Here is a 15,744-nt window from a genome sequence, read left to right on the forward strand (position 1 = left end):
AGTAAAATCATTGAGCGAATGCTTAAATCTGCAGATTGAAATTTCAAGTCGGTTACTGGAAATTGGTGTCCAATATCGGCCAATGTGGCTTTAATTTAATGAAAATTTCCAAAATAATATACAAGAGTTTCAAATACAAGTAAAGTTGAATTTATCAGAAGTCAATGGAAACATTTTTTACAATTTAAAATATATTAACCAAGAAAAAAATTAATAATCTGCTCCGTATTCATTTCTGTGAATATTTGAAGCTTGCTCCATGTTGTTGATTTACCGTGAAATTATCTTTACTAGAGGCTCCTCGAGCTAGCATTTTACGGAAGGCCGATTTAAAGTTTTCATTGCATAGAGCATACAGGAAAGGATTGATTGTTGAATTAAAATAACCTAGCCAGATAGCCATAGTGTGAACAAAATGATTAATACATGAACAGTAAGCTGTAACAATGAAAACAATAACATATGGCAGCCAGCAGATGATGAAAGCCCCAAGAATTACACCAAGTTGACGAGCAGCTTTCTTTTCTTGGCGAAGTCGCGATGATTCAACTCTTCTCATTACATTTTTGTGACTTTGTATTGATGAAGAAGATAAATAAGAAAACGAACCATGATGATCTAGATTTGATTGATGAAGATGATTCTGATAATGGTGATGGTGATGTGGATGAGAATGGTGATGATTAAAACTTGATCCTGCCTTGTTACGATGAGCTAGACCAGGGCTTAAATCATTATGAATAAATCTGTCCCCACCAGAAAAAGAAGACTGGAACTTTGATCGGCAGTTAGTCGGCCATTTTGCTTGACAATAATTTTTATTACTGGGATAACCTTTTTGCATCTTTTTATCGCTATTACAAGGTAAACCATTGGACGGTGAACATTCTGATCCTTCCAGCGAGACGGGACAAGACAGTTGATGGTCATTAGGTAATGATGTTGAAGAAGGTGAACTTTTACCAGTTTTGCGACGACAAAATTTTATAGCTTTATTTCGTAATCCATCCATGACCATAATCTTGGAGGACAATTGTTGACTAGAATTGTTATCACTAGAATCAGCTTTTAAAGTCGATGTCATTCCTGTTACCCCGGGAGTTGTGAGCGTAGATTCAGTCAAACCAGATTCAATATACTCGACTCGAACATCTACATCTTTATAATCCTCTAAAGAATAAGCTCGATTACCAGCTTTAAGTACAATCAACTGTTTGTACCGATGAACATTATCATAATCAATAATTCCATCTCTAACAACTTCAATTGGTAGCTCAAGATCGCCATCAGCTTCACTGACAACTTCTTGAGTGAAGGTATCATCTGATGAACATCGCTCAATATTAATGTTTGACGATTTCAGCAATGGGTTAGGAAGTAAAGATGAAGAACAATCAGTTGAAGGTAAATTTAACGTTGATGAGCAACACACAGGCAATACTCTTGGATCATCACTATTGGAATACCATTTATTTTGAGTTCTTTTACCAGCATTACTGGTAGACCACGATTTACGATAGCCTTTTGGTCTAATTGTAGTTGGTGATGAATCAACAATCTCCTTGTTACATAATGAACCATCAGATTGATTAATCCTTTTACCGGCAGCACCAGTTAAAACAGCTGCTTTACCAGAATGTCCATTACCATGGCTACTCGCAGAGCCAATGATATCAAATTTACCTCGTCTTTTAATCTCTTTGTAAATTTTATAATAAAGGATTACCATTAAAGACATTGGTATTAAAAAATTGACTACCGATGTTGTCACCTTGAATATGGCATCATCGGAAAATTCAGTCTCACATACAGCACCATCATGCTTACGATTACCATAATTGTACCAATGATGCCAACCAATGATTGGTACAATCCAACAAGCGGCCAACAACCAGACAATTACAATCATTGCTAAAGCACGTTTCTTGGTTCGTTTACATAGATATTTAAGTGGACTTTTAATTGACCAATATCGATCAAGGCTAAGAATTAATAGATTAAATATCGAGGCAGTTGATGCGGTATAATCAATAATTAACCAAAATTGACAAACAAATAGACCAAATATCCAGTCACCAGTTAAAACGTAGGCCGATGAGATGGGCATAACAATTAATCCAACAATAAGATCAGCAATCGCCAAACTCAATATAAACATATTACTAACCTGTATAATAAAATAAACAAAAAAACAATCAATTATTTACAAATCAAACAAAACAACAATAAGACACAAAGCAGGTTCAATCTGCAAGTTGAACCGCCAAATTGAATCAAACTGCACTTTTTAAGAAGCGCAATTTTCAAAGTAAAGTCATTAGATGAAATTTATTTAAATTACTTGATAATTTGCATACAAATTTGATTTGATTTGACTTTTAAAATCAATTGTCTAAAAACAAAATGATACAAGTATATTGTGAATCTAAAACAGTAACACTTTACTGTAACATCTGTTAATTTAATCTCAACTTTAACCTTAAATATGTTTGCCCTAACAAATGCATCCAACAGTAATGCTATATCATTGTCACAGTTAATCAAGTAAACTTTAACCATTAAAAAATTACATTTCCATGTAACAATCTTTCCATTTTAATCACAATTAATCGTCACCAAAATGCAATCCCTTATATTTAACTTAACCCATCTTTACAATGACACAAAAATTACATTTGCCTCTCATTTGAATTGTAAACAAAAGACTTGACGTAAATTACATTACCAGCTGAATTAATTAAAGATTGAACAGATTTTAGGTAAAATAAATTGAACAAAACATATCAACCATTTAAGCCTAAAATCAAAGTCAATTAATCCGATTAAATAAGCTAATACAAGGAACAGCAATCAATACAATTTAAGCTTGAAAAAAAGCCGAACCAGAAAAAAAGGGAATCTCAAAAAATGTAGCAAAAAGGTTGAAGAGACGAGGATAGATTCATATTGAACAACATGATTAACTGTATTCAATGATTAAGTTGTCATTGATATTAAAAAGAGTCAAGATTAATTTAGAAAGCATTGAAAGGTTCATAAGATCATTAGTTGATGAGAGTGTAAAAAATGATTGCCAAAAAGACGAGCAAAATTGCAGGCTAATTGAATTGCTTGTTACCCATGTTTCAGGGTAAATCTTGATACTCATGTTGAGGCCTTTCTTTCGCTTCACTTTTCACCATCTTAATTATTCATTTTCATTACCATGTATTTCATAATCGGAAGCTGGTTCAGCAAAATTTCACATTTTCATCGTTTTTTTATTGTTATCATCATTTTACCAGACAACCAGACAATATTCAGAATGCATTACAAGCTTTTTTTCCCTTCTTGTTCAACCTCTTTTTGTTCACTTAATTATGAATACAACAGTTAATCAATGGTTACTATCTTTAACGTGTTAATTAATAGTTGATTGAAATCATTTCCTTCCGTCAGAATTGAATGAAACTTATCATTTAATAAATTATTCACTGTTAATCTTGTAGCACCAAGAAGAGACGAGTAAATGTTTAACCCAAAAGTGTTTTTTTTCTCATTTCATTTGTAAATTGTTTACGATTAAAGGTAAATTTAGTATATTGAATAAGCTGATACTTTCAGAATTCAGGATTATGGACAGAATTGGAGAAAAAAAGGATTAAATTGGTCACTTTCATGTCAATAATAGGTGAAAGGATAACTTGTAGTAACTAAATTTATACCCAAAAGATTCAAAGAAATTGTAAAATGAAAGAAATGAGAAAGGCTTAAGAAACCAGAATAAATCGGGTTTACTCAATTCTTAATATTAAGAAAAGGCGAAATGGTCTAGACGAATGTTTCAATTTTTCAGGTTCAGAGGTTAGCCAGACTTGCCTCGGTGAACGACCAGACAATGTAAAGACAAAATAATGAGAATAATTTCAACGATCTCTCAAAAGTAGCAAAGTTGCTTCCTTACATTTGGCTTAAATTTACATAAAATGCCTTTATAATGTCCTGGTTGCTAATACTTTTCAACCTCTCATCATCTGTACATAAACTCATGATAACATTTGATGAAAGGATTTGTTTTCAGCAGAAAAACTGATTCAAGACTAACATTAATCATCGTTGAATAATGGAAACGCCAGTGAATCTCAATCAACGGCAAAATAAAATTTTAAAGGCAACCCAAAAAATCTGGTTAATTGACAATGAAAGCTGTGTTACTCTTTAGCGTTATGTTCAACTGTTACTAATTCAGCTCTGTATTATCAATTTGATCAAGATCCAATGTCGACTGATTTAGGCTTATTATAACGGTTAGCTGTTACACGAATCACGAGTTAGCAATATAAGATAAACTTCGCTATATTTTTGGGTAATTTGGGTTTTTTGGCAATTTTAATATGAAATGGCAGAGTGAAAATTGTATGCTGCTTTAAAATTGACTTTGAAGTTCATCTATTAAAATGGGTTTCTCACATTTTCATCAAGACTTGGATTTGGTTAATTTGGGTTAACATTGATTCCTTTCTGATTTGCATTTCACCAATTTTCAACACTTTTCAGTAAATTTGATCAAATCCTAATTACTTTCACCATTAACGTGGCCAGCTCAATAAGCACTGTTAATTGGTCTGAAACCAATAACATTTGAAGGGTAAAAATGGTTTTCACCCGCAATGTTACCCTTGCTATTCACATAATTCATCATCTTGCATCAAACTAAACTTTATATTTAACAATAAGTGATCATTTTTCAAATTGATGATTGTTGGCTTACTTTGTAAAGCAAGAAAGATGATTGAACAGGAAAAATATGAGTCAGGATAATAATGATAGTTATACAGATAATGATGATGATGATGAGGAGTAAAGCAGTTGAAGAGAAACAAAGTTAACAATGTTTCACCCTTTTATCCAGTGTTGGTACCTTTTTTTTATTTCTTGTTAGCACTTTTAAATTTTTGCTTAACTTTCAGATATTTTTCAAGTTCAATAAATGTTGCTCAAAGATAATCTGAAACCTATTCTGAATCAATTGAGAAATGATGTTGACATTGCATTAACATTAACAAAAGAGACAATAATGATGTTCTGAGCAAATTAATGTTTCATTTTTCAAATGAAAGCAAATCACTGATTCAAGTTGATCAACATTTCATTTTTCAAAGTTCTCCCATCATCATAAACATGAAACAATCAAAAGAGTTGATTGATTATCAATCGACTGTCAGTTGTAATTCAAATCTAATACATTAAACAATTAAATGAGCTTAAATTAAAGTTAAAAAAGAGTCTAAATTGTCAAAGAAACAAATCTTCATTTGATGAAAATAAAGTTTAAAAAAGCTGTCTTGAGATTTCAATTTAAACATTAAAAGTGAAATCACCTTTAAAGGTTAGTGAAGAGTAAATACAACAATTGAAATTGTTTTAAATTGTCATTCGTATGTCATGTAAACATTAATTAACAATCAACAATCAATTTACTCATCCAAAGGGAATGAGATCAAAATGAGAAAAGGCAACATCTCAAGAGATGCCAGTTGATGAAATATTCAAATGAAAAAAGTACAATTTATCATAATTTCCATGATAATTGATCAACTTTAATCAATCGTTTGCAACCTTTTTGTAGCATTTTCGTGAATAAATCAGCATTATCTCATCACAATAATTGAAAATTAACTAACAAAATGAAATGAGTTGAAATGTGAAAGCCTTTATCCGTTTGCAAGTTAATAGGAAAAGAAAGAAAATAAGTTTCAATTCAGTTGAAAATAAAGTAGGATTATGAGGATTTCATGAGGAAAAGAAATATTTCCAGCACAAGAATTGGTAAGGAAATTTGCTTCCATCAGAATCAACATTTATTCACTCGTTGATTCATTGACAGAAACTCTTGACAGAATTATTACAAAATCTTTCAATACATTTGATTCGGTGATCTTCATTCATCTCTATTTCAAAGTCGACAATTTTCTTGGAATCAAAAATTTCTCATTCTTTCCATCATTTTCAATGGTTATATGAATCAACCTGAATCCTTTCAAGTGATTCATTCTTTTCTTTTCCAAGCTCAATCCTCTTCTGGATGAGTTGCCTTTTTTTTACGTCTCTTTACAATCGATTCACCATTTTCATCATTTTATTCATCCTTTTCGGTTTACAGATTAGCAACTCTTGAGATTAACGATTGATTTGTAAATTGAATTGTTGAGCAAATAGTTTATCCTCTGTTTGTTCATCTTTAACCTTTATTATAAGTTGATAGTCAATCGACCAGTTAATCAACTGTAAAACGCATTACAGTAACTGCTCCAGTTGAGTCTGTTTGTCAAGAACCAGAACTGTATTTCAAGTGAAATATCCAGAATAAAGAAAAGGTTGATTCGTCTGCTTTTCATGTACAATTATCGTTTGGACAAAAAAAAGGTAAAATGAAGAAAAGTTGATTTGAATTTGGTATTGACTTGGTAAGATCAATATTTGACAGAATTGATCAAAGCAAGTGTAAAGGGTTTAAAATTATAAAGAGATTGAGTTAAATAAAAACAAATGAATAAATGAGGTCAGTCTCAGTATACATTATTTATCGATCTAATTTGTCCGTCTCGAGAAAAAGAGCATTTCAATAGAAGATTAAACATAATGGAATTGAACTTGTCTTCATTGCTTCAAGATCCGATTGAAAGATAGTCAAAGAGCGCGATTAAAGAGTTTTGTTTTATTATAGATTTTGAAAAATGACTTTTTGTTGAGTAAAACTGCTTTAATAGTGAGATTAATTTATGATACACATGCAAAGATGTGGATAAATGCGATTGAATTAGATCAATAAAGTGTGCAATGTTAAGCTGCAGTAAAATTTCGAAAGGTCAGCATTTGATAAAATGGCCATCAGGTCTGATTCTGGTCATTGTAGATGCTTCACTTATCAATCAATATAACCTGGCTACACAGTTGTTTGCTCTAACTCATAGTTTGTTTTGTTCAAGAACGGCTGCATTTCACTCGGTAAGCTACATCTTTTTGGCTCATATTCAATAGATCTGTCGATTGAGCTATTAAAGAACCGTGTTTATGCAAATTTTCAGCACTCTAAGATGTTCAGTCAAGAAGATATTGCTAAAAATCGTTTTAACTCCAGATCGTGATTGTGATTGAACGTGAAATCCAACGAAACTTTGACAAGATCAGTCAAACTTTTAATAAAATAAAATCATTTATTTTCAATTTGAAGAGGTCAGTTCATCGCGCCAGTTGATTCTTTGAATAAATTAAAAAGTAACTGTTCAAGTTTCGTATATGTTTACTTTGATTACCTTGAGGCTGGAGTTTTTTTTCTGGTTCAGTTGAAAAATGATTTATGAGTTGATGGATCTTCTTTTGCAAAACATATTCATACATCTTTTCATACAAATCGTCTCTTTCAACATTGCCTTTGCTTTAAAACTTTTCTGACATTTCTGTTTGAATCTAAAGAAATAACAAGCAAAGCTTTTACTGTCGTTACAAAGCTATTCACAGTTCAACTGAAAGTCACAAAAATCATCAAAATATTGAAAGTTGCTTCGCTTTTCATGAAGAAAATCGCTCAGCAAATAAACTCAGAAAAAACGTTATTCGTTCCATTTTCTTGGACTTTGGAAATTTTCAATCTGATCTGATCACGATGAATGGCAAAATAGTTTAAAACAAACTTTCATTCCCAACACACAGCCATGTGATATTGATTAATGTTTGTTCCCTGAAAACTTGAAGGTTTACCTCAAAGTTGAACTGATAATTTTGTTTGACACAAAGTTCAAAAGTCATCGGTTTATTTTAGATTATTATTGAGACAAGAAACTGATGAGATGAAAAATAAATTGATGATGTCAACCAAGGTTTAATCAATGATGAAATATTAAGGTAAAGCCAGAAGTCGTATTCATTGTTGCAAGTCATTCTCATCACAATATTAATGGCTTGATCCAAGTGACTTGAAACAGTCTTTACTAATTCATAACCATTGATCACAAACAAAATAATTTCAATGTTGATTTCATTCCAACATTTCATTTTATTGACGTTTCAAAGTCCGACATTTACTATGATATTAACCATCACATTAACCACTGTATAATGCATGAATGATGAATAAATAATGAACTGAAAATATCACATAAAAGGTTAACTCAGAATCAAAGGTTATCCTCATCTGGTCATTTGGACAAATAGTCAAGAGTTCAACCTAAAAATCGAGTAAAATGTTCAACACAACAACAGATTTAACTTCCAAAATCATTAATCACGAAGCTACTAAAGATAATTACAATTCCCTGTTTCAGAATAATCCGATAATTCGATTTTTTCGCATAAAATTAAACTTCTTTTCATTTGACAAAAAGCTCAATAAAGTTAATAAAATTGACCGCAAAATGAGCAAAAAGTTGGGTTACAAATGAAGTTGAACAAAAAGAGTTAATTTCTTTGTGGAAATGTTAATTGTTAACAATTTGCTTTTCATTTGCAACATTTTGTGGTAGAAACTTTTTTCCCTGAAATGAACCTCGAACAGGTTTAAACAAAAAGCATTTTATAAATGAAAATGAGAGAAAAGGTTCAATCTTTTCATGCAACTTTGATTATGAACATTTACCAAGCACAGGGAGTTTTCATGGGTATAATAAATGATGAAATTGTTTTGTCTCAACAAAAGTTTCAATGAGAAAGTATTTTAATTTTCATGGAAAAGAAGGCAAAAAAGGTAAAAAAAGAGGAAAACATTTTCAAGCAAAAGAACGACTTTTACGTGATTTGTAAGTTCAACATTTTCAGCTCATTTTATTCATGAAAATGTAAAACAAAAGTTGTACACCTTTCAGAGGCAAATTAGATTCATAAACGAGTCTCAATTTAAAGGTGAAAAGAAATGCAAGAAAATGAGAAACAGATAAGAATTGGAAAGGTCAAAATGAGCCCAAAATATCTCGCCATTTACCTTTGGTGTAATTTCATTTTGTAAAGTTTACATTTCAATTGAAACAACATTTTCGATTCTTGAATTTCCATTGTTAGACTCTTAACGCTTTTACCTTTTATTTAGATTTGCCTTTTTTTGCATGGATTAGGTCGAGGAAGGTGAGAGGAAAAAAAGTTCAATATCATTGAGAATTGTTGTTATTGTGATGAACAGGGAATGGAAAGGAAGTGAAGCAGAGAAAAGAAGTTGAAACCGGATGAAAGATTCATTTGCAATACAAATGAGCTTCTCAAACTTACATGTCATTATCGTGTTCAAGTATCAATTGCAATTTGATTTCAACTTTTGGACAAGATCGATTTAAATCTTTCAACTTTTCATTTCTGTTGGCTTTTGTCATGAATAGACTTTTCGACATTGCAGTTTCATTAAAGCATTTTCATATTTTTCCATTTTCCAATCTTGCCATCTGAAATAGTCAACATTGGTTACAATTGTTGATCAAATGATGAACAAAAGTAACGGAAAAGGTTGAATGGGAAGAAAATTCAATTTAAGTTGAGGGAAAGGTTGTAATGGCAAAGGGTTCAAGTTTGTGAAAACATTTTTTGAAAAATGAATGTTGATGTAAAAGAAACGAGAAAAGCTGAATTTCATTTCATCCCAAGGCTTATTACAGCATGGCCATGAATGAATCTTTAATCAATGTCACAGGATACTATGGAATGTACGAGAATAACTTTGAAACTTTTAGCTTCACCTTTTGGAAAGTTGAATGAAAAATGCAGAAGAAAATGTTTCATCTCTAATATTTGAATAATAACATGAAATGATGATAACTTCACATTTGTCTTAATCCTTTAAGAACTCATCTTGAGAATTGTTGAAACATTTCGAGAAGTTAACCATTCAACTCATATTCATCAAGAAATGCTGTTTCAACTTATTCTCTGAAATTCTTTCCTTTATCAACCTTAATACAATTTCAAGATAATTGGTGAAAGTTTAGTTCCGAGAAATGATCTATTTTCATGATTTTGTTTGATTGGAGTTTAGACACTTCCATGTTAGAGAACTCTAGAAACTTGGAATTCAAGATTATTTTACTTTTATTGCTGAACAGTTTGTAAAGTCAAAGTTTATTCATTTTTTTTGTTGTTTTAAAATTTTATTGTTTTTCGCTGAGTAAATCTCGACTCACGTATTGACTATCAATATTCATTTATTATCTGTCAAAGAATAGATTTAATATTTTCCTGAAATTCAAAGATTTGCAGAAATGTAAACTCGAACTATTCTGATCCATTATTGATACTGAATTTTAATAAACTTTTAAACTTTCATCGAATATGATCTTCCATGAAAATGCAAAAGTATTTGAGTTTGGAGCAATTTTGTTGGATTCATGATTCCTTTTGAAAACTATTTAAAGTCAATCTTGTTGATAAGTCTTTTTCAGCCTGAAACCTGCAGAACTAATGTTTACTCTGATGAAGAAATTGATAATTTCGCTTGAATAAAGTTGAAAGATAAAAGTTTTTACTGTTGATTGAGTAAAAAATTTCAAGAGTTTTCTTTTGTGCTTCAAGATTCTCCTCGAAATTCAAAGGTCATTTGCTTATGGCTAAATGTACAAGATGAATTTAAATAATCATCAAGTCATCATCATTGACCATTGGAGTGAAAAATGCATGATAATCTGATGGTTTGAGTAAAGACAAGAATTCGCATTTGGTCAATTTGTTGAAGTGAATAGATGTGAAAGTTTTTACTTCGAATGTTCAATGAAAGTTTAACCTGTTTGACTGTTTAAAATCTAATTATTTATACTTTTCGCTTTTCAAATTTACATTCAATGAAACGAAAAAAGCAAATAATTTATATTCACAGCAATAAAGCAGAAAAGTTGACTGAAACGAAATTTAAATTTATTCAAATTGCAAGTTTAATTAAGTTTCAAAGCTGTTATCCATTGACCAGTACAGTTGACCTTAAACGTTATCTTTCAAAGGGATTTGGATGTTAATATTAATATCAAATACAAGTTTACATGAAATGTTTCAAAATGTTGCCTTTTAGTTGAGTTTAAAGGCTAAATTGAATTGATGATTGAAAATGAATGACGAGATAATCTAATAACAAGAGCAGAATATTTGATCGCAGAAAGGATCGAAACACAAATCAATTGAGCAAATCAATAACAAGACATCAATAAATCAATCAATCAAAATGAGACATTACAGTTGGAACGAAAAAATTTTGCCTCTTTACTGTTTTCATTTCACGTATTAATATAACTGAAAAGTGTGATTTATTTGAGCTTTTTTGTTTTACAATCAAAACAAACATCAAAATTACACTTACAAATGTATTGGTAATAAAACGAATCCATTGGAATGGTTCAAGTTGACAAATGACTTTGAAATGAAAAGACATTCATTATTATTTGAAATAAAGAGTAAAGTCAAAAGTCAAAATCAATCTTGATTAACCATTTCTATTCGACAAATTTATTCTAATTGATCACAATTGATGAACTTTTTCAAAACTTTATCAAAACCTTTTAAAGGTAAAACGAGAGAACAGAATCAAAACTTGAAATCGGACTTTTAGTTGAACAGAGAAAAGCAAATTTTCAATGTTGATCTGTTGCTTTGAAGTCTGTCAATCTTTTTGGTGTTGAATCACTGATTACTACTTCATTACGATTGACTGTTATAAATATTTGTTGCCTTTTCTCAGAATCTGGTTGGAATCGATTTTCTTGGAATAGTTATTTTCGTTAAGTAACTAGGGAAATGGTGGAAACAAGTTGATGGAGGAAACAAGAAGGACGATTACGATAATGATGATAATGTTGAGTTTGAAATTCATAATACATTTTGGTGAAGTTTAACAAATGAAATTCTGTTTCGTTGTAACCTCATTGTAAGTCAAGAGAATCAAAGTTTCAATTGCTACTTCAACTGTAACTTTATCCTAATTTTTGCTGCATTCAGTTTCAAGAATAAATTGTATGCAAAGAGTAATAGAGTTTTTTTGCTGCCTTTCATCAACTTTGCCTTTTCGTTCAAATCATTCATCATTGAGTAAATTTTTCTTTACTCTCAGATGGATCCATTGAGATGCACAGGTAAACAGCGAGTCAACTCTTGCCATGGATTCATCCTTCTTTATTACTTTTGTAACTTGAAATATTTTTGTTTTTTGTTTCTCTCTCCTTTTTTTTCAGGGTAAAAATGGTAAGTTGAAAAAAGTGAACCAAGAGAGTGTAAAATCATTCAAGTAAAACTTTTGTCTGATTTGAATACGCAATTTGTTGAACAGTGTTGATCATTTGGACCTTTGGTTGGCAAAAGAAACTTAAAGCTAACAAACTCGTGTGACCAAACAATTGATCAACTTTCAATTCAATTAATGGTCAACTTTCTGTATCATTGACTTTTCATTCAATTTTTCACTTTCAATTTGGGTTAAAATATCAAACAATAAAAGGAAACTTGAAAAGAGCAACAAAGTAATACAAAATGTACATTTCCTAGATTAATGGTTTCGCTGTGAAAATTAGTCAACCTTTGAAGTAAAAAGTAATGTTTTGATGAAAATTCAAACTCGAAACAGTTTAATCAGACTTTAGTTTTAGACGATTAACTTGACTTTTCAGCTAAAATGTTGTTCGCTTTGCTTGTTTGCTAAACAAAGCGAACAAAGCTCAATAGATCAACATTCAGGAGCTTTGTTTCTATTCTCAGTTTACAATTTTTGATCAAAATTTGATATAAATTGTTAGTTCTGTTGATTCATGGCTTTTAAACTGGGGCTAGAGCTCGCACAAGCTGCAGAAGACTTCAATTCAATGTGAACTCGAGTGCAAATGTCGAATCGATAATGTTTGACGTTTGAAGTAAATGATCTGAATTAGTGAATCTGTTTACCAAAAAACATCAATAAAACACCTGAAAGCTCTTTATTAATCAGATTAGGATTCAGTGAAGTCGTTATCAGCCTCTTTGTACATGGAGTTGCATACTGATTTGGGCTTAGTTTTAACATGCAAATGTTAATCTAATAATTGCATTTTCACCTTTGAACAACAAAAGTAGATCTAAAATTGAAACTTCTTTAGAAAAGGATTGCATGAATAACAATAGTTTGTAAAATGGTCTCTAACTTGAATTACATTAATATTTATATTTGAAAAGTGAGGCTCATTCAGTGTATAATTTGCGTTTAATCCTTTTGGTCAGGTTAACAGATTTACGATAAGATAATTAGGTTAAGCGACAAAGTTTCATTAATTTTACTAATCCATTTCCATGCAAATTGCATCCTTCTAAAGTTTAACAGTTTAACAGTATTAACAGTTTAAATTAACTAAAGTCAAGCTTGTCAACAGTTGAACAGTTTAAAAGAGCATATTGGTCATTTTTTGGTTATTAACAAATAAACACGGACCATTGAATCGATTAATCACTTTAAACTTGCCAAGTAAATAATATTAAAGCTAAAATTAATGAAGTTTTCAGGGAAATTGCATTCAAATCATCATTACGAACCAATCTTTTTACCATTTCCATTTTAAGTTTCACTCTTTTAGTGAATTAGTTTCCAATCATCATTTACAACTGAAACAATTAAAGGTTTACATGAAAGTTTTGCTCATTATATATTGAATGCATCGTCTTGTTTACTAGAAAAATAATGATTATCAATGAGATTTACTGATGGAGTTGAAGATCAATAGTATTCTAGGTTATTAATAAGTCAACTTTGCTCATGTGGACCAACAACGGCAGCCTTAAAGGCGCCTTCTACCCCTTGCTACTTAGGTGTTTTACCTCTTAAAAAGACGCAACCCATCTTGCCTGGAAATCTATCAGGAAGTGAGGTTGAATAGTTCAACTTAAGCACGTTTCTATGTTGCCCTAACCTCGGGACTTGGTGAGATTCAAACGCTAACCCAATGCTAACCGTTAGACTAACATTAAGTTAACAAAAAAGCAAGAAATTTGTACTGCAAAAGGGCGATCAACGTTTTGAAAAAATCTCTGGTTTTGTTAACCTTAACCCTTACCACTTTTGTATTGTTAATGATTATGTTTGTTTCAATGTGAATCGAGAAACAATTGAAGGCGCAACAGCAATAAGTTATGCCTTTGAGGAAACACTTACAAAGCAAAAGTCATTTAATGAGGTAAATAAAAGGCTAATTTGCCTCTTATTTTTTCTTCTATCATTGTTTCATTCAAGTTCCTCCAAGCTAATCATCGATTCATTTTGCGACTGATTGACAGTCGATTTTAGCTCATTGCAATAGTAATGATTGATGCAGATAGAGATCACAATAGATTCAGTGACTTTTATCATTCCATATTTTGATGCTTTCAGTACTTTTCTTCTGCTAAAACTAAACCAACAAATCGTAAACAATGATTATCAGAAATTGCAAACAGAGGACCAAGAAATCGAATCGACTCTGTATGAATCTGCAAAATCTCTTTGAATTTTGACTTGCAAAGCTTTGAACTGAAAACAGAAACTTCATTCCCAGGTTCTTTAGAAAATAGGTTATTCTTTTAGCTAAACACTTATATTCTTTGAAATGTTGACTTTCTTCGAGCTTTCGTATTGATGAGTTATTGAACAATGAAAAGTTTTGTGTAAACTTTAAACGTGAATTGAAACTTTTTCGGGCCAAAAGGATTGCAAATGTTCTCAACGCAAACTTTGCTTCTCACCACGAAATGGATTTACTTGTGAAAAGTTTGAAACCTCTTTAAGTTATAACATTTACTGCAAGTTATTTGCCGATTTTTAATGGATAAGAAAAGATAAACTTGAATATCTGAGAAATTTTCATGAGAAAAGTTGAACAGTTTAAGGATGGTGTTATAAGAGTTTTGACAGTTTTGCATCCACTCGAGTAAACTTGAAATATTGTCTGCTCGTTTCACCCGTCAGATTCATTCATCAGTTGAACCTTTTTGACTCTTCATTGACTAAAAGTATCAATCAATGAAGCTATAAGACACTGAAAGAGACTCTAGAATATCAATTATTTCCAAAATCCATGCAACGATAACTTTCACCTCTAAACTCCTCAATAAAAGAAGGCGATAACGAAATTCCAAACGATTTTGTGTTCCCAGCATTTCTCTTCATCCTCCAAACTTTATTACATTCAAAACTAATCAGAAACATCAGAATCAGACATAACAATGAAAACTGAAAACATGAAACAAGCTTGAATGTGAAGAAACAATTTTCACCAAATTATCAATTTTCATGCTCCAAACATAAGACTTTTTATGGTCGATGAAGAAGAAGAAAAAAAGAATACAAAACTCGAATTTGCAGTTGATTTCGAAACGTTTTGCAGGCAAGTTTGTCGCTTCTTTACTTTCTTTCCATGTTCATGATCATGTTAAGAATAACAATTGATAATAATTAAAGCAAATAAAATGAGCTCAATATTTGGTGGTTTCTGTTTGATAATCATTAGAATCATTCAGAAGGAAGAAGAAAAATCAAGAGGAAAAAGGTTTCACTTCTTTGGTTTGGGTTGATGATCAAGTTAATATGAATACTTAATGAGAACTAATCAACATTGAAAAGTGCAACAGTGAAACAAAAGAAAAACAATTATCCAAAATTATTGATAAAAGTAAATGTTGAGATGGAAATGTTCATCATTATTTCATGATAATGATGTTTTTCCAAGATTGAAACAGCAAATTGAATTGGAATAGCAAATTGGAAAAAAAGAAAGAAAAGAAACGAGAAAAGAAAAGTTTGCAGAAAAAGTT

The 15,744-nt window shown here is 30.9% G+C and overlaps 1 protein-coding gene across 2 annotated transcripts in view; it reads right to left on the minus strand.

Moving 5' to 3' along the window:
- Positions 1 to 62: 62 nt before the first annotated feature.
- LOC107363386 (histamine H1 receptor) overlaps positions 63 to 15,744 on the minus strand; it is a 37,007-nt gene continuing 21,325 nt past the window's right edge. The window contains exons 1-2 of one of the 2 annotated variants that reach the window (XM_089267308.1): positions 2,342 to 2,444; positions 63 to 2,167 (exon numbers count right to left, since the gene is read on the minus strand). In XM_089267308.1, coding sequence (XP_089123434.1) covers positions 230 to 2,158 — 1,929 coding nt within the window. In that variant the 5' untranslated portion in view covers positions 2,159 to 2,167; positions 2,342 to 2,444 and the 3' untranslated portion in view covers positions 63 to 229. Of the gene's footprint in view, positions 2,168 to 2,341; positions 2,445 to 15,744 lie in introns of those variants that run through there. The other variant, XM_089267307.1, reaches the window with a different exon arrangement.

Source organism: Tetranychus urticae, chromosome 2, assembly GCF_039701765.1.
Source record: "Tetranychus urticae isolate SD_2017Ah chromosome 2, NJAU_TeUrti_SD_1.0, whole genome shotgun sequence".
In the NCBI taxonomy this organism is placed as follows: Eukaryota; Metazoa; Arthropoda; class Arachnida; order Trombidiformes; family Tetranychidae; genus Tetranychus; species Tetranychus urticae.